Source organism: Solea senegalensis, linkage group LG16, assembly GCF_019176455.1.
Source record: "Solea senegalensis isolate Sse05_10M linkage group LG16, IFAPA_SoseM_1, whole genome shotgun sequence".
NCBI classification, from domain to species: Eukaryota; Metazoa; Chordata; class Actinopteri; order Pleuronectiformes; family Soleidae; genus Solea; species Solea senegalensis.
In genome coordinates, this window is record NC_058036.1 from 9,119,338 (window position 1) to 9,145,706 (window position 26,369).

Consider the following 26,369-nt stretch of genomic DNA (forward strand, 5'->3'; position numbering starts at 1 on the left):
AAGCAACTTATAGCCCCATGTGGTCGTCAGACTGAAGATCTGAAGGTCCCTGGTTCAATCCCGGGTTTCTGCATTTATATGGGTTTATCTTGGACCCTGTTGACCTAAAATAACAGTCAAACATCTCAATCATCGACAGTGGTTGATCTTGGTATACTCACAACCAATACTACAGTCATCATGTAAAAGAACAATGCAACTTGCCCTTCGTCTACTGCCGAACAATGGCTGATGTAGGTGGATCTCTGAAACATCTCAATGCACCCACCAGCGCAATGTTGGGTGCAAGTGGATTTGCTCCCGACACCACTTGGCACAGATTGCGAAAATGCCAAGAGTGTTTCTTGGAAACTAACAATGACACTTGTGCTGCATTTTTCGTCATTTAAATGACGAAACCTGGGGTTGACCTAAAATAACAGTCAAACGCATCAATCTTCGACAAGCTACCAATGGTTGATCTTGGTATAGCTCTGCATACTCACAACCAATGCTACGGTCATCTGTACAGCTGTTGATGTAAAAGAACAATAACTGCATAACAATGGTTGATGTGGGTGGAGCTCTGCGCCCCATTGTCAACACCATTTCGGAGGACTGTAAACATGCTTTAGGAGGAGGACTCTTGGAGCTTTTTCCTGGGTTACAGAGTACATGCACCTTTTAAACTAGCATGAAAATATGGTGCCATTGACTATGACCAGGTTTTTGTCAGCCATTGGCCTCAAGATAGGGATGTTCCAACAATCCTCCCCATTCCATAATATGTCACATTGCACTGTCTTGTGAAGTGGAGCATAGTGGTCAGAGATGGGCTCCATTCATACAGCACCATGAGTGAAGTAGAAGAATGGCATCCACACCTGGTGCTGTCAACAAGGTGGAGCGATCAAGGCCCATCTGAGGTGCAGAACAGAGTGGAGCCAGAATGACAGGACTGAAGCCCACATTTCAGGAATGAGGTACAGCAGCAAATCCTCAAACCTCAGGCTTAAATTGAGTCAGCAGTCTTGCGCTCTTTCCCCATATTCTGTGGCAAGTAGGATGGATGGATGTTATGACTCATCCATCCATCCATCTACTACTTTATCCTCCACCTGTTGGAAAGGTGGGTCACACCCTGGACAGATCACCAGTCCTTCGCAGGGCCAACACACATTGATGATCAAGCATTCACTCTCACACACATCTATGGTCAATTTAGAGTGTTCTGCATATTTTGGACTGTGGGAGGAAACCAAAGTACCTGAAGAGAACTCATACACGCACATGGGGAGAACATGCAAACTCTTCACAGAAAGAACTGGCTGAACCGGCATTCAGTTGCTGTGAGGCAACAATGCTAGCCGCAACTGCCGTCAAGCCCTCTTATGAATCAAAGTAGCTCTGATCATATTGGTCACCAGCATCACACATTGCTGACTCCAGTCAGCTTCTGTTGATATAATGTGTTTTATGGTTCACATACTTTTTTCACTACTTCAATGCCAGTTGAATTAGGAAACATCACATAAATTATATTACCTAAAGTAAGGCTAGTTATAGCCTGGATTAAATTTGTCTATGTTCATGCTTGTCATGGGTGTGTGTTTACCTTTTCTCATTTTATCTGCTTGATCTTTCCATTGTTTGACCTCATTCTCCTTGATGAGCCTAAAAGCAAAGGTACACACAAACAGTGCAATATTAGATTAGCAACACAACTGACTTTATCTCACAACTATGAAGTGTTTCATTAATATAGAACATAATATCTGTGCTGACTTAATCCGTCTACCCCTGGGCATTAAAAGAACCTGTGCTTCTCACTCGGCCTTCATTTTTTAAAGATGTAAACCCATTGGTTAAAGCTAGACTATTTGCTTTTTGGCCTAAAAAATTATTCATAATATTAAAGCATAATCTTCAGTCAGTAGACTTATGGACATTATGAACATTTGTTGTTTGTAGGTTGGGAGACCATTTTCATTGGGGGTCTTAAAACCATAGACTTCGTATTTTAATTTGGGTTGTTTGATCGCTGTAAACCAATTCCTAGTTGGGGTGTGGTGATATCACATTCCAGTGCTTTTGTTGTTTTTTTGGTCAATCAGCTGCACGTCACAGACAAAACACATGGCTACCTAATATGCAGCCACCCCTGCAAAGGCTTATTACTGCTACTGCTATTTCGAGACACTGCGTGTGTTTTCTCAGTTGAATGAAGATGGACAAGGAAAAACGCTTTACAGGAGAACTTAATCGTGGCTGTTACAGCGCCGATCTTTGGCTGTACTACTTAACAAAGACAGATGCTACTGGTAATGCCGACGCTGATCTCACTTCTACTATGCTATGGAAATGCTATGGAAGAAGAAGCTGCAACGTGTAGCCGCAAACTTTGTGTGTGTGTCTGTGTGCACGCACACACCTGTATTTTCATGGGTATGCTCAATAACTTGGGCCCATTTGCAGGACAAACTGCAAGTTAACTCAATGACTTAACTCAAACAACAGTATCAAAAAAATAAAGACCTGCTCCAAACTGCTCTATTATATTTATTTTGAACTATGCCTATGACACTGGATCAACTCTCATCAACTTAATTAAAATCACAACATGATTTTATACTTACAGTATCTGTAAGGCTTTTGGGAATCAAGTTCAACGTTTGTATCTGTTTGTTTATGGCTACTATAGCCTTTCTCGTGTCATTTAACATTGTGCTTTCATAGGCAATTTCCAAGAAGCTGATTAATTCGTCCTCCTCACCGTCCGCCATCTTTCCATCAAGTAACGTAACCCAAGCTAATCTCTGTTGTAGCCATCAGCCCAAGGATTGGTCCGTGATGTCACCATCATACGGAAGTGCTTGTGTCGGCTCCACATACACGGCCGTATATGGCGGTTATTGACTGATCCTTTTATTTCAAACCGCGATAGAATACTGGTACCTTGTAAAGCCCATACTGAGCTGAGCATTTTTAAAACAATTTTTAAACAATTTCCTAATAAGAAACTGTAATTAGAAGTTCTTGGGCCAAGGCTAACTTATTGGCCCAGGGGTTGCAGAATATGGACATGCTGAATACAATATTTAAGAGTTTTATAATGGGCTAATAGGGTTTACACAGCGCTTCTCTGGGTGGGTATGTGTCCAACTCTCTGCCTGCAGTAAATACAGTTAGATGGATCTCACTTGTGCAGCAGAATGGTGCATTTCCTTCTTAGAAAGTATTTAGGTTTATGAAAGAAAGTCATTACATTTGTCATTATTCGCTTTTTCGAAGAAAGAAAAGTCACCAGTGGTCTGTAAAGAGTTGGTATAGTCTAGTATAGAGTATTACTCCATTACGTCATTCATTCATTCATTACATCACCAGACATTAATGGGCTGATGGAACCCTGTACACTTACATGCGAATTATATTCTTAACATTGAAGTCCTCTAATGGAGCAGCATCAGGGTTTTCACCTTTGTCCGTCTGCAGCACCAGCTGCTGAATTATCCGGTCCAACAATACCCAGTACTGAAGTGTGTTGTTGTTCTGCTTGTCTGCAGATACATAGGCAGGGGTGTCAAGACAGTGTCACAGTCATAGCTCTTTTAGTAAACTGAAGGCTAACAGACAGAAAGGAAGTCTCACATGGAATCATGAGACAGTGCTGTAGTGCGGACAGGAGGTGAGGGTAAGCTTCCGTGTGGTTCAGCTTCTTCTTGATCAGCTCAAACATCTGGCTGGCACTTTTAGTTTCTATATGGACCTGAGGCAATAAATCAAAAACACAAACAGTTAATACCATTATTTAATGTCATCTGAGAAATGTAAATATGCTGCTTCAGAAACTGAAAACAACTCTACTCCTTGGTTGTGTAATAAGAAGAAAATTATAATAATACTGATACAACAAAAACATATAACATTTATTATTATTCAGTAATTTTGGTTTCCCCTTATGCCTGCTGGGCCACACTGGATGCTTATGCAGTGTGTGAGGGCTATGTTACTGATGTGATGCATCTCATGCACCTCTGGCTGCGGCCATGTTTTGCATAGGTTTGACTGATTTTTGATATACCTCTGTATTCAACTTCACTATAAAAGCCCTGTTGACAAAATATAATGGATTCAGGCAACAGAAACATAGAGAACAATGGGGAGATTTTACAAAAAGGGGCCATTTACATGCGACATAATTTTTTTTTAATGGAGACACACATCAAATGTGAGCAAAAAATAAGAGTATGAAGGTATTTTGGTAGCACAACTACCATGTCAGTAAACTGTGTACTTGTATACAAAAGTCACAGAATTTTTTTTTCTACCCTGGAAATACAACACAAAAGTTACAAGTTCACAAATCCTTTATTATAGTTACACAAATCCATGCTACACCTCACAAATGAAAATCTTCAAAGTCCAAAGTTTTACTACTGTCATCACAGTATATTTGGTGAAAAACAAATTATGTACACTTGTAAACCTTCATGTGAATTGATGCAACATAGCTGTTAAATGAATAACATCTCATACCCAACACACTAGAAACACCAGAAAATAATTATATCTGTATCTTTCGTTGCCCCTAGAATGCCTAGGCTCAGTGCTGCAGCAACATCATTCAATTCAATTCAATTTAATTTTATTTGTATAACGCCAACTCATAATATACATTATCTCAAGGCACTGTAGAAACCCAATGTTTAAGGCATTTTGTTGCATTCTTTGTTCATCTGTTTGCTTGTTTTAGTTCTGTTCAGTTGTATTGCCAGACCCAGGGTCTGGCAATACAATGTGTGTTACAATGTGTGTTACTGTGTGAATATGAAAAAATAAAATAAATGCCAGAAAATTTGGATTACTAAAGTCGTTATTATATACAGTAAAAGAAATGCATGCGCCTTTCCTCTCTACAACTGTTTAAATGTCTAGTTGAGATCTAGTAATTGCAAATTTCATAGCCTATGATTCTACATTTTACCTGTTAACAAGCTAATTACACTGGTTGACCCACATGCAACTCTTGTATTACAGCCAAATACATGCAAATCAATAATAATAGTAATAATAACAATTGCATGTAGTTGGCTGGAATAAACCTTTAGAACCAAGTAGTTAGCTAAAGGTGTTGTTTTGTCGACTCTACTTGTTAATGGACTTCCAGCACTGCAGTTAGAAACTGCAAAACCTTTTGATTTTATATAATTTTTTTATATCATTTGGGTTATTTTTGTATCAGTCAATCAGTCATCATCTAACCGCTTTATCCTCCACCAGAGGGTCGCGGGGGGTGCTGTGCCAATCTCAGCTACATCGGACGATAGGCGGGGTACATCCTGGACAGTTCGCCAGTCCATCGCAGGGCCACACACAACTAGAGACAAACAATCATTCACTCTCACACTCACTCCTACGGTCAATTTAGAGTGTCCAATTTACCTAATCCCCACATTGCATGTTTTTGGACTGTGGGAGGAAGCCGAAGAACCCGGAGAGAACCCACGCACACACGGGGAGAACATGCAAACTCCATGCAGAAAGGCCCTTGTTCCAACCGGGGCTCGAATTTTTATATTTTTGTATATATATATGTATATATATATATATATTTGTTTTCTTTGTCTTATTTCAATGTTTTTAGTTTATCTATCTTTTTATATGTTAAAAAAATTGTCTTACATTCATATGCTGTACTATACTGTACGTAAGACAGAAAAAAAGTTAGAAATTGAGTGCAAATGTGATTTGCACCAAATATACTGAGGTGGTATGAGCAAAACTGTAAGCGTAAAACTCTTTTTTTAACTCGTGATGCACAGAACAGGATTTGTGTTGGTGTAACTGTCTAGTTGTACTTTTCTCTCCCCCACAGGACACAGTTTCCCCATTTTTATATGCAGGTGTTTTTCACCAAATAATCTGTGGTGACAGTAGCAAAACCATGAATGAAGGAAGATTTTCATTTGTGAGGTGTAGCATGGGATTTGTGTAGCTGTAATGAATAATTTGTGGACCTGTAACTTCTGTGTTGTATTTACAGGGTAGAAAAAAAATTGTAACTTCAAATTTTATGATACACATTTATGACAATTGTATACAAGTACACAATTTATTGGCAAGGGTACGCAGGAGTTTTGCTACCAAAAATACCTTCATCTAAGAGCAACACATTTTATTGGCCTACATTATGCAGCAAGTGTTTACTAGATCCAAAGATATGTTGTTTGGTGTCATGAAATCTAAAAAAGGTTATGATTACTTACAGCATCAAATTGTTTGGAGATCATTAGCTCATCTTCATTCCTCAACATCTCGAAAAAGTCCAGGTGTCTGGAAGACAACAATATTCTGTAACAAGTGACCTCAGGACACGGATGAAATTGTCCTGCAATTTATTTGTCAATTATATTTCAGTTTCAGCTTTTGATGCTGCTGACATACCTGTCCAGCGTGGCATTTTCATGGGAATGTAGTTTGTCGATGATTGGCTGGATGCCCAACATCAGGAACTCGTAGCGTAAATGGATACGGAACTCCAGACTGGTCTAAGGAAAAACACGCACATGAACTCAATGTTCCGATACATATAGTTTATGTTTAACAAAACAAAATGGAAGGATAGCGTTCTCAAACATCAGCAGGATAAACATCAAGTAGAACATTGTAAAGAGCAAGGGTATCTTAGCTTATCATTTAATACAATAACGATAAACAAGTTAATATACTGTATGTTAAAAAAGTGTCATACAGTCCATTTGTGTTTCTCCTCTGTGTTGTATGGCACAAAGCCATTATAGGCCAAATAAGAAATAAGAGCTGGAAAAGGTGAAAAAGAAGAACTGTTATGCAGGTGTGGGCTGTGCAAAAAGGGAAAGGGGGATGGTAATTTTGAAAAGTTGCTGACTCTTCTTATTTTTAAGTCCTTGGGGACATGGTCATGTGCTATAAAAGCCTGATGAACTGGATGAAAGGCATAAACTCTATTGGTTCTAAGCTGGTGTATGAAGTCCAAAGATAAATGGCCAAGCCCATCATTTTTACATACCAGTTTGAATCAAAACATAGACACATAACACGATCAACTGTACAACTAGTTTAGTAACAGGTTCCTCGTTTCAGAAGGTCAAGTGAATATAATGAATAGCTGATGTGCCCCAAAATATTACAACAGTTGAAGACAAGCAAAGGAGGGAGCATCTTACCCCATCCCCAAAGCAGATTTGGGTCATTGCCATAAAACGAGCTCAAAGCGAATGTAGAAAATGGAGCGATGGAAACCTACATACAATGGATTCCACTTGTGTAATGATCACTTCATATCACTCACTAGTTTTAATATATAAATATAATTTTTTTTTCCCACTATACAGTTCCGGCACGGCACATCAGACGCGGTTTTGGATGGTTTTCCATCCAAAACCTCAACATGGGTGGAGTCATCATAGCACAGCTTTCTGGTGGCTCTGTGTCTGTCTGTGTGTCTGTCTGTGTATGTGCTTCCGCATTTGCTTGCAGAGGCCGAAAAAGGCTTGTTAGAATTTAGAATAACCCTTTTTTATTCTAAATAAAGGCTTGTTGCTTGAATGCCTGATTGCCTTGTTTTATACGTCACCCACACAAACTAGTGACTTAGTGCAGTTGTTTTCAGTGTACTGAATCATTAAAATCAGTTAATTAAATTGATTTCTTCATAGAATTGTTCAGTATTTCCTGCATGACCAGAGCACAGACTCCGTCAGACAGACACTGAACGGAAATACGGCGGAATGGGTTGTGATGCCACTCGTGATCGCCACTTTCAGCAGTGCTGTCGGGTTTTCTGTTGGGTTTTTGAGTTTGTGAAGAACGCACATGAAAGGAAGGGAAGACACCAAAAGAATCATTCCACTGCATCACTAACCAACTGATATCAGAGTAACATGATGGTGGTTAAACTGATGGTTCTGAAAATACAGAGATCCATTTAAAAGAAAAAAAGAGATGGATTGTTTTTTTTTACCTCTCCTGCTCCCTGGCTGAGCACAGCATTGATGAAGGACATGATGGCGGTCTTCAGATTGACTTCATCTCTGTAGCGGCCTGTGGATCTGTCCAAGTCTGTCAGCAGGGTCTGCCCACAAACCAGAAAACCTCAAGGTTTTAGAATTAATTAGTATCACTTTATTTTGATAGTCCTTTGTTGACTCTCTACCAGTAATCAACAATGTATTCAGTAAACAGTAATGTCAACAGATAATTAGTTGACACTTATTGAACCTCGAAATTTTGCTGAAATGAAAATAAAGTATAATTTAATTTCATTAACTAACTGACAGTAGACTAGTGCTTCAAGTGTTTCTAACATTAATGCCATACAAAAATGTCTGTTGACTATAAATACTGTAATTGTTACCCTTAGTATACATCTACCATTTAAGTGCTCTTTGTTTGACACCATGTTCATTTTAATATACATTTCCATGGATTTGGAAATCTACTGTGTGTACAGCCATTCACATACTGATGAGTTATTTTTACCAAAGAAAATGAAATGTATTTGATCTCCTTCTTCTGGCAACACGTTACAGCTATACATCAACACTTTAGAATTTAGAATTCATCACTGTGGCGTTTTAAACCTCGGTCACTAAGTTTCCCAAGCAGTGATGTCATGTAATCCTGTTTTCTTTCGTTGTTCAAATGACTAATGTGGTAATCCTGTAACACAACATTTATCATCATTGCTGCAGTATAAGTCTGAAACTTTCTATGACCAAAGAAAGCTTTGAATACCATGCTTTGACATGCATTTAACATTTTTATCAGGTTCAGGATTTTTATGGAAATTCAAGTGACTTCTCAAGAAATCTATTGCTTTCTGTTTGGACATTGGGTCCATTGTGTCAAGATAACAGATCCTTCGTTATTCAAATGTTGTCCTATTGCAATTATGTCTCCATAACCATATTAAATAAACAGCAGCAGACCTGAAAACGTGTTCTCTCAGAAGCAAACTTCTGGTAGTGTATCATAGCTTCTAGTACTTTCTTATGGCCTCCTGGCACCAAACACACTGCTCCGAGGATCTCTAACACTGCAACCTGTGAAGAGAGACCAATTTCAGTTACACATAATAATAAGATGACAACAGTGATTACTGATGAGGAAATGTTGACGTAAGTGGGTGGTAAATCTATTTAGATGTATTAAGGTTTTGATTCATAAGTGATTTTGGCGGACTTCAGAATCTCTTAATACCTACTGACCTCGCATACCATTTTATGGTGTTTTATGTTTGCGTTTGTTTTTTTGCAAAACATTGTAGGCTACCTGTTTTACTGGTTGTTGAACATTCCTTCTCACCTTAGACAGGTCCACTCATAATGTTCTTTTGTGGAAATGGAGTAAGTGTGTAGGCCATTTTTGAAGTTACAAAAAACTTCCAGCAGTAACACAAGGAAAAACAGATTTATGCCATTTAACAAAAAACTCACCTTATAAAATCTTTGCCAGCTCCAGTGTACAATATCTTAATATGTTTGCTGCTTTATCTCAGCGTTAGACATTTCTTACTGAAAACTGAAATTGTGTAATACTTCTCTGCTTCCTGGGACACAGGACTTGCTGGTCTAAGTATATGTCACTGAGGTCACAAACTAACACATTTGAACTTTCTCATGGACACAGCAGTGGATCAACGACTCAGTTTCCACTAGAAAAGGCTGTTTGACAAGGAGATGTGAATGTCTTCTTAATGTATCATAAACTAAATGCATACAGATTTTATTAAGTAGTGGCTAAAATCCGAGAGGGGTCTAGCTGCAGACCTGCACTGTCAGGACCCTTCGTTGCAGACCTGCACTGTGAGGTCTCCTGCACTGTCAGGACCGGAAGTTCATTCGAAGCCTTTCAAAATAAAGGCGACCATACCGGAAGCAAATATTCAAAATAAAAGCGAGCATACTTGACGCACGTATTTTTCGTTCCCCATGTGAAGTGTGAAGACGACGAGGTGGGTAACAGTCAAGTGACAACAACTTTGCGTCATACGAAGAAACAGAAACAGTCTTTATTCACTAGAACGTTATGTTGCACACTATATATTGTCCTGTAAAGTTATATTAATTTGAAAGAATCGGGTTTTGGACTTTTGGGTAGTTTTTAGCGTTGTTATCGTATGATAGTGCTCACTTAAATGTGCCATTTTCCTACTCGAAGACCAAGAAAACTGAGTTATATCATATCGTTTTTATATAATTTTGTTTTACTTATTACGACATTATTTGTCTCTTAGAGATGCATATTTCGATCTTAACTACCGGCACTACGCCCAAAGTTGAACGCTGCAGCGGAATGGGTGCAGGCGAATCAACACTTGTTTGCAGTCAGAGTGAAGATGCCTCAGATTTTGAACATGAACAGCACCCAAACTGAGGATGCTGCGCAGGAAATGTGAAAGCTGTTTGACACCATGGATCCGAATGAGGAAGAGAAAGAATTAATTCTTGAGCCTTTTAAATTTATTTTTTACCAGATTGAAGATATGTGGCTCTTCTGTGAGAAGATTATGGATAAACGAGGGTACTTGGCGTACTGTGAGTACAAAGAGTAGAAAGAAAAAAAAAACAAAAGTTAAATTGTGGAAAAAGTTGTTGTTGTTGAAACACTAATAATTAAAATCATTAAAAAAACTGCTTTGAAGATATTGGTTATCTTGGTCATGTAACTAGGTATTCAGTAATTCACTTTGAATACACAAAGCTAAGTTCATTTAAAATCATCAACCCTCACACCCTCCATGTGGTCCAATAGCACAAGGTAAGAACGTAGCACAAACAATATTAAGCAATTATTAAATGAATTATGAGGTGTTATAATTGCAAACAAACATAAGATATGCCTATATAAAGAAATAAGTAAATCAATATGTAAATAGGTCCAACAGTGCAGGGGGCTAAATTTTCAATGATAAATAATGCTATAAAACAGTCAGCAATAGGTTGGAGTGTAGATGCATTATGCCATCACACATTAAGGTGTATTTACAGAGATGTATTGTTTCAATATGAATTTGTAGTGCAGACGAAACAGCTGTCCTTTTTATGACTTAAATTAAAACACTGGAGTAAAATAATGCATGTTTTGAGTAGGCTAATAATGTTTATAGGGGATCATAACAATAGCTGTACATGTAGTTTGCACTGATTATCTGTAGAATAACCCTAGTGGTCATAACGTTTTGTATTTTCTTTTTTATATATATAATATTTTGTTCGTTTTTTATCTTGACATTTTCCTGAGTTTTTTCACCTTATACAGTTGAACTGGAAAGATATACACGTTTTTAAAAAAAATCTCTTTCATTAAACACATGGATACACATAAACATATTTACATTGTAAACATAAAATAAAGATCCAAGAAACATTGGGAACGAAAAATATGTGCTTCCGGTATGGTCGCTTTTATTTTGAAAGGCTTCGAATCAACTTCCGGTCCTGACAGTGCAGGAGACCTCACAGTGCAGGTCTGCAACGAAGGGTCCTGACAGTGCAGGTCTGCAGCTAGACTGTCTTGTAAAATCCTGGTAGCAGCCATCTTTTCTGTGAGAATGAACCTCCATGTCTCAGCCAGTGTTGCCAACTACAGTGCTTTCAAAGGAAAGCTAAAGCTAGCCTGAAATTTTGCAAGATGTCATCAGAACACACCATAGTCTAATAAGCATGTTTTTTTAATTTCAATTAGTTAATGCCTTTAGTAAAGGCAGCTTGATATAAATAAAGGGACGAGAAAACAAAACCTATCTTCACAGATACTATTTTAATTTAATGAACAATGGTTAATAGTCTGCATTTATACAGTGCCTTTCTGGTCTTGATGACCACTAAAAGTTGCTTTACACTACAGTTTTGTTATTAACTCATTTACTGATCTTTCATACCCATTTATATGCTGCCAGCACAGCCATCAGGAGCAACATGGGGTTTAGTTACAGCTACAACATCTCACTCTTTGTCAAGAGGTTCCTGTTAGGAGTCATATTGTATTGTAGGTACTTACTAGGTAATAACTTAGTACTAACTGTCCTTTACTATTTCTTAATATGTGTATTGTATTACCATCTAATTTCCTAGTACATTTCCATGTACTTACTTGGTAATAACTTTGTAATCTTTCTTTCTGGTACTTTGTTAATATGTATATTGAATTACCATCTACTTTTCTAGTATGTTTCCATGTACTTAGTAAGTTATAACTTTGTACTTACATCCGTTCCGTATGGGTACTTTCTTAGTAAATAAATTGTATTACATCTAGTTTCTTGGTAGTTTTTCATGTACTTACTAAGTAATGACATAGTACTTACTATCCTACTTTTTAATACATAGATTGTATTACCATCTAGTTTTCTAGTATGTTTCCATGTACTTAATAGGTACTAACTTAGTAATTACATAAAATTATAACTATGTTAACTATGTTTTGTTACCATCTAGTTTCTCAGTAAATACCAGGTAATTAGTGGAATGTAAAATAAATGGTTACCTAAAGATCTTTAAAAGCCTTTTATAGATCTTTATATTCTATATTTTTAATTCATGGAGATTCACATTTGTAAAATGTTCCTAAAGGCCAGAAAAAGCCCACACAAATCTTATTTCCCAGAGTGACGTCACAGCTGTGTAAGAGCACACCAAAGCACAGTCATGTGGCGTCTTGGGAACGGCGCTACTGTCAGTGAACCGTATGATACGAAAACTTTATGAGAAATGTGAATACATTTGTTTACATTGTTTAACATATTACAACAAAGCAGGTATTAGTTATTTATTTGTCCTTCATTAGCATTTATTTTTTACCTATTATCAACAGAGATAGTACTAGAGACCAAGACTCGAGTATGAAAGTACTCTATCATAAAGGGTCTTCAGTAGAAGTTGTTCTATAAGCGCCACACTTAAGTGGAAGTACTAAAGTTTTCAATGTTTTTTGTACTTATTGCAAGTGGTCCATTTTATAATATACTACTCTTAAAATGTACTAGTAGTAGAAGTATTGTGTTATGTAGTTTTTGTGTATGTTTCTTCAAATTCGAAGGTGAATTTTTGAAGGCCATTATTTCACAATCTTTTGAGAGAGAGTAGGCATTTCATTTGATATGAGTGGTCTTTTACGACCACAACATAGAAAACATAGACTCTGAGTAGGGCCAGGGGTGGTCTCCTTCCTCAACACCACAATCCCTCGAAGAAGTTGAAGGTATCGAAGGTGGCTTTTCTGGTTCTTCTTACATCTTAAAACAAACTAACAGGCAAACCTCCTAACTGCTTTGATCTTTGAACATGGATGATGCTAATTCTAGTGAGTTTATCCTCCCCTATAAAAGAGGTAATGCTTTTATTAATCCTTTTTTTAGAAGTCATTGCGAGGGTCTAAAAAGTTGCTAAATTGGCAACACTGGTCTCAGCCTTGTTCTCAGCACAAACCTGAACTATCATTTGAAACACAGGCCACCATGGCCCCATTGACCCATAGGTCCATTCAGTGAACATTCTCAAGCAAGCATACACACACAAAAACTGCATTTACCAATTCCCGTAGTTCCAAAAAATGTAATTCCTACCTTTGTCTTGATGTTTTCAGTGGCAAGACTTTGTGCAATGATGTTAATGCTCTCACAGTGACCCAGGACGTGAGCTCTACCCTGAGAATTGTTCATCAGAGCCTTGATGCAGCCGATCAGTGAGGTGTGGATGTGAGACTCGGTAGTCTCGTAATCCATTGTTTTGAGGAAATTCAGGATACAAGACAGGCCATCCAAGTCGATGAATCGTGTCACAAACCTGAGGAACATCAGTCAGGGTGGAAGGTGGCAGTTATTCCTGAGGTCAGTTGAGCACAGGAGAAAATGAAAGAGAGCTTTCAGGAAATATTCACTTGAACACTGTACCTCATCGGTTGTGTCCTCAGGGCCGTTTTAAGACCATCAACGATTTTAAGTCTTCCCTGCTCATCCTCATTTTCCAGTGTCAGCAGTGATTTCCTCTGGAAACAGAATTGTAAATAGGTTACATAGTCACTCAGGGCAAGTGATAGAAATTATTTGGCTAAATAATTAATTAATAATTAATAATTTGGATTAATTGGTTCTAACCACTATATATGTATATGTATGTATACATATTTATATATATATATATGTATATAATAGTGTGACAAATTGTCAAAAAGTGTCAAATTAATGCTAAGAAGACTGATCACCGAAAATACAGTTTTCACTTCTTGTAGTATAAAACAAATTTGCTTTTCAGATAAACAAGAAGCTTGTCTATTCTTCGATTCTTGAATCATGGGTAAACCCACTAAAAAGCTTGGCAGTATTCATGTTAGACATCACAGCACCATGACAAAGACACAGTATTGTGTGTGACTCACCGCAGCCATGGACCTGAGCTGATCAATATAATACTCTGGCCAGGTAGTTGCTCCTTTATTTTCCTCGGCCTCCTGAAAACCACATAGACACAGAAGTCTATGAGCAGTGAGCTTAAGAAGATGAACCTGTTAACTTTGATGGGATATACAGTATCTCTTTTGGTTATCCAAACAGTTTCTTACCATTTTCTTACTGCAGTAGAGGTTCCATTTCTTCTCTGCTGGTAAAGAAAACATGGCAGCCCTGTTCTCCTCTGTAAGGTCCAGTTCATCCTGGGGCAGAAGAAGACAGTGAGGTTGGAAGGAAGGATGTGAAAAAAGAAGAAGAAAGCCAATAAATAGTCATGAAATTCTAGACTTTTGGTTTTATACTCACCACCAGCTCAGTGAACATAGAGTCCAGTTCTTGAAGAGGAGGCATGGGCAGGGTGGGCTCCAGTGCTGACACAACATTATCATGGCAGTAGGTGATCTCTGGTTGATCATCTCCTTTGAAGCAGCAAGGAAAGAAAGAGGACAGGCCACGCCCTGGTGGCTGCTTCACTCGGGACGCCATGGTTACAGGAGGACCCCCACAGAAGTATTAGCTAGTTAGGATTTAAAAGCAAGAACTGTTATTGATGCACATCATATCCATTGTTATGTTTTCATGAATTGAAAATTAAGATAACACAAATGTGATTAGGTTTCAAAACTAACTGGAAAACAGTTTTAGCACATTTGTTTTAATAGGCTGGTGATCTGTACAGGGTAAACCCTACAACCCACCATAAACTGGGATTACCACAAACTGTGCCTGCAACCCTCATAGTGTAAACAGTAGATAATGGAAGGATGTTTTTTGTCATGGATATGTTCATGACTTGTTTAGGCTATAGTAGTTATTATTTAGTAATTATTAGTTAGTATTTTTGATGAACTCCTGACCCTCCTAGTGACGCGACTCACCAATCTTCCTGAATTCATGTTCATTGTTATTAGCACTTTCTTTGAGCTTCCTGTTTTATTTCAGTAACCCTTGATTTGTTTCTCATAATTTATTTTGAAGTTTCCCGCTTATGTGATGGTCTCCTCCTCTCTAATGTGTTTCCCCTGTGCCTTGTTGTCTTCCCTTCTCTCTTTGTGTATAGTCTGTATCTTCCTCTTTCTTTGTCAGATCTTCTTTGTTTATTGCAGGGGTCTCAAACTCAAATGACCTGAGGACCAATAATTGTCTAGTCTGATTTGGAGAGGGCCTGTCAAGTGAAAAAGGCAAACTGTTTGGTAAAAAACAACTGTTCAGTGGGTGTGATTTACATAATATTCCATTAAAATTCATCCATCCGTCTTCTACCGCTTTATCCTCCAGCTGTGCCAATCTCAGCTGACATAGGGCGATAGGTGGAGTACACCCCGGACAGTTCACCAGTCCATCAAAGGGCCACATACAGAAACAAACAACCACCCACTCTCACACTTCCATCAAAATATTGTAGTAAAATTTGTGAAAAAGAGCTTGTTTTGCTAAGAAACAATACATACACAAAAAATATATTTTTGATGCAAAATGAATCTAGAAATAACAAAAACATATATAAATAACTCCTTGTAACCTGATAACCTTGTAAGCTGTAACCATGGCAAGTGGCAGTCTGCATTAATTTGATTGGGGGCCACATGTGTTCCCCAGGCTGCAAGTTTTGAGACCTATGGTTCAGTGCATAGATTTTAAGTGCATTTTTCAGTGCATTTTTTCAAATGTTTTTAACTATTGTCTGTTTTGACCTTTGACCTGCCAACTTTGGATTAGCTTGTTGCTTTGGACTGGTTTCCAGTCTTCCACCTGCTTTTTGAGTAATCCATTGAACTGATTCCCTACGTCAAGTCTGCAATCATCAGACTTTGGACTATAATTTCCACTTTTACACATGATACAGTGGAATATACTGAGCATTTTAACGTTTCCATTGAAAAGCCCTCTGTCAGGATACAATTACAGATCCAGGAACAAGGAAATACAGCAAGTATATAATTTAATTACAGTCCAAATGAAGAAGGCAGGTAGATAAAGATGCAGGAACACTAGGAATGCAGTGGGGAAACAAAACTGGAGGAAACACCAAACACAGAGTAAGAGAACAGACCTTTCAACAAAGAGACTGTAAATACACAGGCAGGATAGAGACAGAGACAAGGAAGTAACTCAAGAAGTGAGAAACTACAAAGGAAAAGAAAAAGCAATACAATATACAAGGAAAGAAACGACAGAGGAAAAAAACAGAAACTAATCAAAGTGCACAACTGAAAAACAAAAGTATGTGAAAACATATAGGCAGTTGAAATTGGACAGATTTTAAAGCCATTTTAAAACATGAACACTGGGTTAGAATCAGAATCTGATTGACAATATATTGATCTTAGAACAAATTTGGGTTATTCAAATTTTTAATAAACATAACTAATTAGTGTAGTTACGTAAAATTGTATGTTGTTCCACTTGGTAAGGATTGAATTTGCTCTGCACAATGTAAAAACAAATCAAAGCATTTAATACTAATAATCATGTCTCTTGTTGGCCTTTCAAACATTGCCACTGAATACCAAATCTTAACTTTAACATAACCACAATTTAAGACATATCCCTAAACTTGTTCCTCAGAAATGTGGCTCTGGCTCATTACGACAAGGTTTGGTCTCCATTAGGGCTACTGGTTCTGAAAAGGTCAGTGGTTATGCCAGAGAAGGTCCTGAGGTAACAAATACAAGAAAGAAAAGACAAACCACACACACAAAGAGACACACCACTCCAATTGGGTGTGATGAACAAGCCTCAACTGGAACAGCCCTTGCTTGTATCTGAGTCATGAGGTGTGGTTCAGTGCACTGACAACACAACCCTGTGTTTGGTTATTTAATTAGGAAGTAGATTGATGATAGAAACAGCACAGCACTAGCTTGTTGCCCTACACAATAGTTTCATTGTATTTGCTAAACAGCTTTATATTAGTACTTGCTATTTGATCTGAGTCGTGGTACCAATAGTAATTCATAGTCACTGAATATGTTTTTTCATGTATATTTCTACACAATTTACTATGTGATTTGTTTTGTGGTATCTTGGGGTTGTGTGTGTTTTGCTTTCTGTGTTGTGATAATCTACACCTAACCTGGTAACCTGAAAAGTATGTCAAATATTAGTAGTAGTATTAATAATAATCATAATCATAATCTTGTGAAGGACCTTTCAAACAAAAGATAATTACAAAGTGTTTTACAGGACACATAATAAAAGGGAAACATAAACAATTTAAGACAAACATTAAACTAAACTGAATGAAACAATTAAAGCACACGATAAGGATCAAAAAAGATCAAAACCTCAATAACAAACAAAACATTATAAAAGCAATACATGTTTTAAATATTACAATTCTTAGACAACGTGTCTTTGAATTTAAATGAAGATTTCCTCAGGTTGGTTGTCCCACAAAGTGAGTGCTTGCAGAGAAGGTCCACTCACCATTGAACTTTAGGTAGGTTTGAGGAATTAATTTGAATCTTTTCTCACTAAACATTCCTCTAATGTTTCATGACATGGAATGAAACATGTTATATACACCCTATAAGAGTTCCCCAAAGCTCTTTGCTGGGACCCCTTCTCTTTGCTACATACACCACTTTCTTGGATCCAGTTCTCTTACAGTATTACTTCTTATATCACTGCTATGCAGATGACATCCAACTTCACCTGTCATATCCACATCTATAGTACCTTCACTAGACCTCTTCTAGATTCAAGTCTTGGTCACCACAGCCAATCAATCTCCAGCATGACATGGACATCAAAATAATCTCTTCATCTCTCATCCCAACACCCAAGACTTAAATGACTCAGTATATAAGCAAATTTTAGATTCCTGTCATGTTTATCTCTTGCATTGAACACTGCAATGCCTTTCTGGTTGGCATTCTTTCAAACATCATAAAAAGGGCACATGTTCCACCTCATGGCTATCAATGACAGCCTTTTGAAGACTCATCTCTCTGAAAGCACACCCTTCCCCTTATAATACGTCTAACACACTAACATGCTGTCTTAGCACTTACTGCCTTAACTCCTGAGGTTATACCTAACTTGGTTTCTTGGTTTATTTCAATGATGTAATGTTTACGCCATACTTGGTTTGGTTTAAGGCATCCTTCTGTTAAACATATCCACTCACTGATTAATGTAAATGAAATGTAACGTAAGGAGAACTAATATTTTCCACAAAAACTTAGCAAGCTGAAATGAATACTGTATAAGTACCATTTCATTTAAAAGCTTGCCTGTAAAGAATGATAAAACTTTACCAACCTACCTTATTTTGCTTCCTCTAGCCTAGAAATGTCCAGATAATTCTGATTACTGAGTGTCAGTAATTAAAACACTACAAAACAGGTTAGTATAAATGACAGACTGGGCCAACAAGTGGTTCAAGAGCAGCACACGTGTTGCATGAAGAATGCTGAAACAGGCAGGCAGGGGCACACCCACCACTATAGCAGGAAAGATGTAGTTATAAAAACATAGATACCCAATGATAACTAACGCTTCACTGGTTACATAGACTTATAAATAATTTCAAATGAGAATGAAAGTTTATATGTATTTTATTATTTGCTGAACAAATGTATCCATAAGGATACATGCTTGTATCATTTAAAGGCCCAGTGTGTAAAATTTAGGTGAAATATTTTTTTATTTTACAGAAATTGAAGATAAATAATTATTTTAAATTTTCGTGCAATCACCTGATTGTATGAATTATTATTTGCCATTACCCCAGATTTATTCTTTTGTACCATCACGTTTTTTACAATAGCCCACAATGGACAAACAAAACATCTTTTGAGTTTTGATGCTAACTGAAGGCTAAGTAAGTTCTCCAACACACCTGGAAGGTGAGGGATTGTCTGCTGTTACATGCAACTTCATTAATAAATGTTGCTAAATGTTACAAACTGTACCTTTAGAAACCATTACATAATTTTTATTAGACTTAGTAACAATTTCATCCAAAGAGAACCCTGCTGTAAACACCTGAAAAGGTGTGTGAAATTCAATAAAATATATGAACAAGAAATAAAGCGCAGCCAGACAAGCCTTTGCCCACACAGCCCTGTCCACTGTGGCCACATCTGAGAGCCACACAAAGGAGACAGGACATTGTTCAGTACTTCTAAAATGTAAGTTTGAGATACTCATGTTTGCTTAGTAGTAACTATGTATAACTCACGTAATAACTTTGCTTACTTAAATCATAATAGTGTACTTTACTTATCTGTCCCTATCCTGTTGATTTAACTCATGGAATATAAGTATGTCCTCATTTTTCCTTAAAGAGGTTTAAACCTAAGTTCAGCTGAGTAAACTGGACTTGTAACATTCTGTTCCTGGAGTTAACACAGAGGTTCAGCAGTGCCCATTTGCAGTAGAGTAGCATAAGGGAAGTTTCCAGAAGCCGTGGACAAAAGCTTTGGAAGAACACCACATCTGGATCTCTAGGTAAGTTATTCAAAGTCTTTAAATTGTCAGCTATAATTTCATTACTTAACGTACAACTAAAATTTTGGCAGGACATTTTGTTCTGAACATAGGAAATATCTCTGGAGATAGGCTAATGCTATTCTTAGCTAACATTAGCCAAGCCAGCTAACTAAAACCGCCATTATCATGCCATTCACACGATATTACAAATTCAATGACTTCAAGTGTCTTCACTTAAAGTAGTTGCTGCAACTTTTGTGACTTTTTTTTTTTTTTTTACAGCTTGAACACAGACAACCAACACTGATGCAGTGGACGTGTAAGTTTTGCCACTTCACATGTGAAAAGAGAGGGCAACTACTTAAACATTATAGATTTAAACATGGTGGTTACACAAGAATATCACCATTACCATGTGTTCATAAAGAGTGCCCCTGCACATTCAAGTCCTATCAAGAGCACACTCCCAGATTGATGATAATTGTGATGCGATAAAAAATGTGTTCAATGAGCCATGTGTTTACTTACGGACACATATCTGGATGCACCAAAAAGTACCGTGCCCTTACAAGGACTGTAATTTTGAAACCTGCGCCTACACTACATTTAATGCAGACAGATGCATAGCCAGTTGCAGCTTAAACCGGAAATTTTAACACATACAGAAACTTTGGGTGAAGTTGTCCAAACTGAAAATGAAAGTGTCGTTGAAGACGCTTCTAGAAGAGGATTTGACGGCAACTAATACTGATGAGTTGGAGAGGCAACTTGAGTATAATTTGGCAGCCCTTTTCCTTAGAATGCAGACCAACCAAGTTCAAAGCATATGGATTGTTTGTGTTTCATTTAACTTGAAAGCTGGCTGAAACTTAATTAAATGGTATTGTGATAAAAGGCTTACATATTTGTTTTATTGTGTCATTTGATTTGTTTCCACAAACTGAGTGGCCTTGGCTTAATATGCACAAAATTACATTTTGTTCCAATAAAATAAGCCTGCAAACTTATCATTCTTTGTTCTGCTTGCTTGATTTTTTTAGTGCAATCGGTAAACACAACTGTTCACTTAAGTCTGACTAACTTTGCTAACTTATGTTGGTACCTCTTAGAAAGATCAAGTTTATTATACTTGCTATTTTTAAGTTTGTATGGATGGTTATGTGAAGGTCAAAGAAGGAAATTGGATGTACACTACCAGTCAAAAGTTTCCTCGTTCAAGCAAATGGAAAGGTGTGTCCAAACCTTTGACTGGTAGTGTAGATCTGAATGTAATTTTGATGATGTCAAAATGTTCCTTGTTCCTTACTTTTCATCTTGAATGATACATCCATCCATTGCTTGGTTTCAAAAAACAATGTGATAACACCTACATGATACAAACAAACTAAGTCTGGTTATGTTTTGAAATGAGGGAACAGTACTTAATAATTATATAAAAAATATTGCATCCAATAACTGCTAACTATGTTGCCTACATACCTATCTTTCTCCCAACCATCTATCCAATATCCTAGCCATTTTGTATCCTAGCAGTCACACATGTTTTTACATAACATTTGCTGCAGGACTGAAACAATGATCAGCACTGTGTGCACATTTTTGTATAGATTGATGACAGTGTTGTCATTTCTGCCGATGCTCTGCTTATCCACTAAGCTCAGAGCTTGCAGGGCTGAATCAATATATAATTGATCACTAAGGGGAAAGTGCGGTTTCTCTTGACCCTCTTCCACACAGCAGTTAAAGGTCAGAGTTAGCAACAGAACAGTAGTCCTGTCATATAGGACTCCAGGCTACAGGGTGATCACCACTCAAACCAAAACAACCATAGCTACACGTACAGTACATGTCCTCAGTTCCATTCTCTCACTCATATTCTATTAAATTTGATTATTTGTGGGTGACAGTAGCTCAGTGGTAAATGGTAACACTATAATCCCATTCGCATTCAATTCCTAGTTATTTTTAATATTCAAATTATATTCAAATTTGTAATGAATATAATTCAAATTTGCCCGACTTTCCATGGGCTAAACGCGAGCATCTGCGATGAACAACAATACTGTCTTTAGTAAAACTGTTAACAAAGCATGTTTCTGAGAAATATGTTAGTTGGTTTTGTTCTCTTTCTACATTGAACATAATGTAGCCTAGCCTGAAATGAGCTAACCCTGTTTGGAGGCCAGCAACGAGGGGGCTATACGTCCGGATTTAGGCCGGACAGTCCGGAATTTAATTGCCTTGTCCTCCTTTTTGGAGTTGCATGTGAACGCAACGCTGCATATTGTCCAATGGTGTAAGACTTTTGGTAAAAAAAAAAGCGGTGTCACTCAATTCTCTGATTTCTCATTGGTTGAAAATGTAAACAAATCGCTCCCTGTTCCCATGTGCTAGCTCTGTCACTCATCTCATTAACCTCATTTAATGCATTTAATGCCATTTGTCAGGAAAAGTTTTTCTTCTTACTGTCTTTTGTTGTTTACATAAAAAAAGTTCTATATGCTTATTAAGAACTGGAATGTATATTTTTTTCGTTTATTTATTTTTATGTAAATTGAATTTGCACATTTAAAGCCATAAATGTCCTGCTTTGTGGCACTGCACTTTGCAAGACAGATGTATTGAATAAATACAAATACTGTGAACAAATACTTTTCGCCTTCTCAGGAATATTTGTTCCTCTTCTGTTACACATCATCATCATGATATATCAGAGATAAATTGTCTTGTGATGAACAGAGTATCTCAGAATCACTGTATCATGATACCATTGTTATCATGTACGAAACTGTATTGTCGTGGGGAATACACTATTTTTCTTTCCTCACCAAAGTGTCCTCCTTTTTGGTGTTGTGGAAATGGCCACCCTACCAGCAACTGCTGCTGTTTCATACCCATTCACACTTACTTTCAAGTGGAAGCCAGCAACACAAATAATGAGAAATGTCTCCACTCATATAAACTAATGCATTAAGTGATGAAGAAGGAGGAAATGGCAGAGAGAAGAGAGTGGCAGAGTGAAAATAATGTAGATGCCACTAATTTAGTTAGTGGTTGGCGCACTGACTGATTTTGGACTTAAGTGCATCATATGATAGAGTTTTCCCACCAAAATCAGCAGATATACACTTTTTTCTATCAGAGATAAACCTGCCAAACAGGCAGTTGATTATGGGAATATTATAGATTGCTGTTTAAATAGTGTGCAGAGGCTGGACAGGGAAACTATTGGTCCAGCTTTCACTGGCTGGCGTTCTCTCTCATTCTGCTAGTGGAGAGAAAATTGACCAGGGAAGACCTGGTCCTGTTGGAAACGCAGGCTAGGTAAAATAAAGCATTGTCATTTTGTTTTAGTTTCTCTTTATAATGTCTATAAAAATAAAACAATAAAATATAAAATGCCATAACATACGACTGTACCTGGTCTGAAGACATGATTGTTTGTCCATTAGAAGTCTTAAGAGTTCACCGACATTTTCAACAAATACACATTACCAAGATGTTGTCTGCCACATATATTTTAGGATATTTTGTAAACAATAAAGTTTAACAACTGTGGGGGGAACCATAGAGGTACTACATTATTTTACTTGCAACAAAAGTGCTCCTAAGTGTTTTGGTGTTTCATTTTCAATGGCTTGATACTTTGACTTGCAATCACTGCACTGCACACCACACAATGAGGTTTTAGCTGTGGCTCTGCTGTGCTCATTGTAAAAAAAATCCCCCAAAACATGTACCATGTTTACAAATGCTTGACTCAGACTATGACTGACACTACTGTTGTCAAGGTTGCTACAAACATGGAGGACCCAAACAAAAACAAACAAGAAGTCTTCAATAAATCAAAACTTATCAAAAAGCATGAAGGAACGAGGAACAGGAAACAGAACAAGTGCACTGAAATAAACAAAACACGGACACTGGGGAACAAGGGGAATAAAATGAGGGAGGATGATCAGACACAGGTGAGACAAATAGGGCACAAGTGAATCACTGGACAGACAAGGACAGGAAGTCAAACAAAAGGTACCAGAAACAAAGGTAAACCCCAGGTAAAGAAAACAAAAAGTGTCATGACAGTTGTCTTTGCTGTTAGAATAAGAAAATCTATGTCCTTCAAAATCTAAATACATTTGGATCACAACCCACCTTTTCATAAAGACTGTTTTAGACACATGTTCTGAAACTGAACATTCTACTCTTGAGAATCCAAACACAGGTTGGTAAAATACTGTGGCACAGAGAAATATCTGCACACTCACATGGAGGTTTTAACGATATAGTGTACAGTATAAAAGATACGTAGTAGATTGAGGACAGAGTAACTTCAAATGCTGGAGAACAGCAGGGTGAAATAAAATCTACAAATCTGGGAATAATGAGCCACTTAAGTCGAGCAAGAGACCTACAATCATATGTAGGGGGCTTGCCAGAATGCTGCCAGATAGCGTCATTGTTGTATTTGTTCTTCAGGTTAAAGTGCTGCCAAAATTCCCAGATCAGAGTTACAGTCACTACATATAGTGGCATCCTCAGTCTGATCAAAATGTTTTTTTAGAAAGATTAAAAGGGAAAAAAATTAATAATTTTCCCAAATAGAAGGAAGGATTGCTCTTCCAGGGCAGACATGCAATAGACACATTTTCTGAGCTTCATCTTAGTTTTAATCCAGATAAAAGCCTGATAATTGACACAGAAATAAATATAAAATACATAATAAAACCCAATCAGCTTACTTGTGTATGGATTGTCTGGAGTAAGAACATTCAAGAAGGCCTTTTTTCTTCTTCTTCTTTCTGTGGATTTCTAATTTATTTATTGCATTGGTTATTACTGTAACTTTGTTTGTATAATTTTACATAATTGCAAAAATAATGAGTAAATAAATAAATGTTGTAATAAATTAGTACATTATATGAATGCACAATTACATGCAATGCAGAAGTAGCATATTTCATTATCAATTGATAATAAATTGTGTTTATTATGTATTATCTATTCATTTATTTGTGTATTTATTTCTATTTATTTATTTTATTTAATTATTCATTTATTAACGTATTGCTGGGTCATTTATTTATGTCTTTATGCCTTTACATGTTTTCAATTTTAACCCTTGACATTTCTTTAACAAAATAAGGTTTTCCTCACTGTTACATATACGAAAGAACAAGTTGTAAGTGGAAATTATTATTATTACTGTATGTCTGTTACCTGCATTTCCCAAGTAAATGACACCCCATGACAAAAATGAATGTATAAATAAGAACAGAAAGTGTTATGTTGCTGTGAGTGTGCAGCGGATCATAGATTTCTTACCTTTGGGATCCACGTCTACGTGATCCAGTGAGATTACATGTTGAGCGGCAGGGAGTGAAGCATCAGTCAGGTGTCAGAAGAACATCCTTCATTCTGCTGTCACCACAGCTCCAACGTCACTCCAACATTGTATCAGATGGCAATCAATGAGAACCAGTTTCAGTTAACTGTTTTATATAACATGAAGGTGGGGAAAGGGAAAGAAGCAGATGAGAAATGATCCAACTCCAGAGACACAGATTTAACTGGAAGAGCAAACAAGCAAACTGATGAATCCTGAATAAATCCACAGTCTTAACCCACAGGAGGTTTGAAGTTAAAACTAGATAAATAGAAAATCCACGAGAGAAAGGAGAGTCAGCTGATTCAGAGCGGGATTTCCTGAAAGTCAAGCAAAAATGTGCCAGGTGTCCAAAGGAATGCCAATCCTCACATAGTTCCACACTGACCTGGTATCTCTACTTTTGTATTCTTCTTCTACTCCATTTGTTTCTGTTTATCAGTTCTGCCAAGATCATGAGGGTTGATCAGTGTCTTCAGTGTCTGTCAGGCAGAATGTGCAGATCTGACAGATCCAGCCTGAGTGAGACTGTACAGTATGTAGAAAGTTCAAAACACACATGACTGCATTCCTGCTGGAGGACAGTCACACCCAAGCCTCGCCCACCCACTGTGTGTGTGTGTGTGTGTGTGTGTGTGTGTGTGTGTGCCTGTAATAGCTACACTGTGTCTGATGAGATGATCAGCAGATAATTCAGCAGGTTATTCACCGCTCCAAAGCCCATCACAACCAGTCTTACTAACTTTGACTTCCCTAACTAGCATTGCTGCTACAGCAACTGAAGTCACATGAACATGCTCTATAATTAGCACATTGCCAGTGATTAGAAGAAAGGATCGGCAGACAATGCACGAAGCATCTGTCACCTTCCTGATTGTTGCTGCGTATGGTTATAATTTCACATGTTGTAGACACATCCTCGTGATTAAGTTGTCAGAGCTATGCTGCTAGGTAACAGCAGCATTGACACTAATTACTGTATGTGCCTGCATGCACATGTTTTATTTTGTTGACAAGCTGGATCACTTGCAATACAGATAGTGTTATCACAATCCATCAGGGCTTTTTTTCTCCTCCACA

The 26,369-nt window shown here is 37.4% G+C and overlaps 1 protein-coding gene across 1 annotated transcript in view; it reads right to left on the reverse strand.

Moving 5' to 3' along the window:
* The window catches only part of LOC122782769 (disheveled-associated activator of morphogenesis 1-like), a 45,655-nt gene extending 19,832 nt beyond the window's left edge, over positions 1-25,823 (reverse strand). Inside the window, exons 1-14 of the mRNA XM_044047280.1 lie at positions 25,678-25,823; positions 25,229-25,395; positions 14,774-14,984; positions 14,581-14,670; positions 14,398-14,469; positions 13,913-14,007; positions 13,586-13,805; positions 8,949-9,062; positions 7,982-8,092; positions 6,424-6,527; positions 6,246-6,312; positions 3,628-3,745; positions 3,398-3,536; positions 1,595-1,653 (exon numbers count right to left, since the gene is read on the reverse strand). Of these exons, the coding sequence (XP_043903215.1) occupies positions 1,595-1,653; positions 3,398-3,536; positions 3,628-3,745; positions 6,246-6,312; positions 6,424-6,527; positions 7,982-8,092; positions 8,949-9,062; positions 13,586-13,805; positions 13,913-14,007; positions 14,398-14,469; positions 14,581-14,670; positions 14,774-14,953 (1,369 nt within the window). The 5' untranslated portion in view covers positions 14,954-14,984; positions 25,229-25,395; positions 25,678-25,823. The remainder of the gene's footprint in view (positions 1-1,594; positions 1,654-3,397; positions 3,537-3,627; positions 3,746-6,245; positions 6,313-6,423; positions 6,528-7,981; positions 8,093-8,948; positions 9,063-13,585; positions 13,806-13,912; positions 14,008-14,397; positions 14,470-14,580; positions 14,671-14,773; positions 14,985-25,228; positions 25,396-25,677) is intronic.
* Positions 25,824-26,369: the final 546 nt, after the last annotated feature.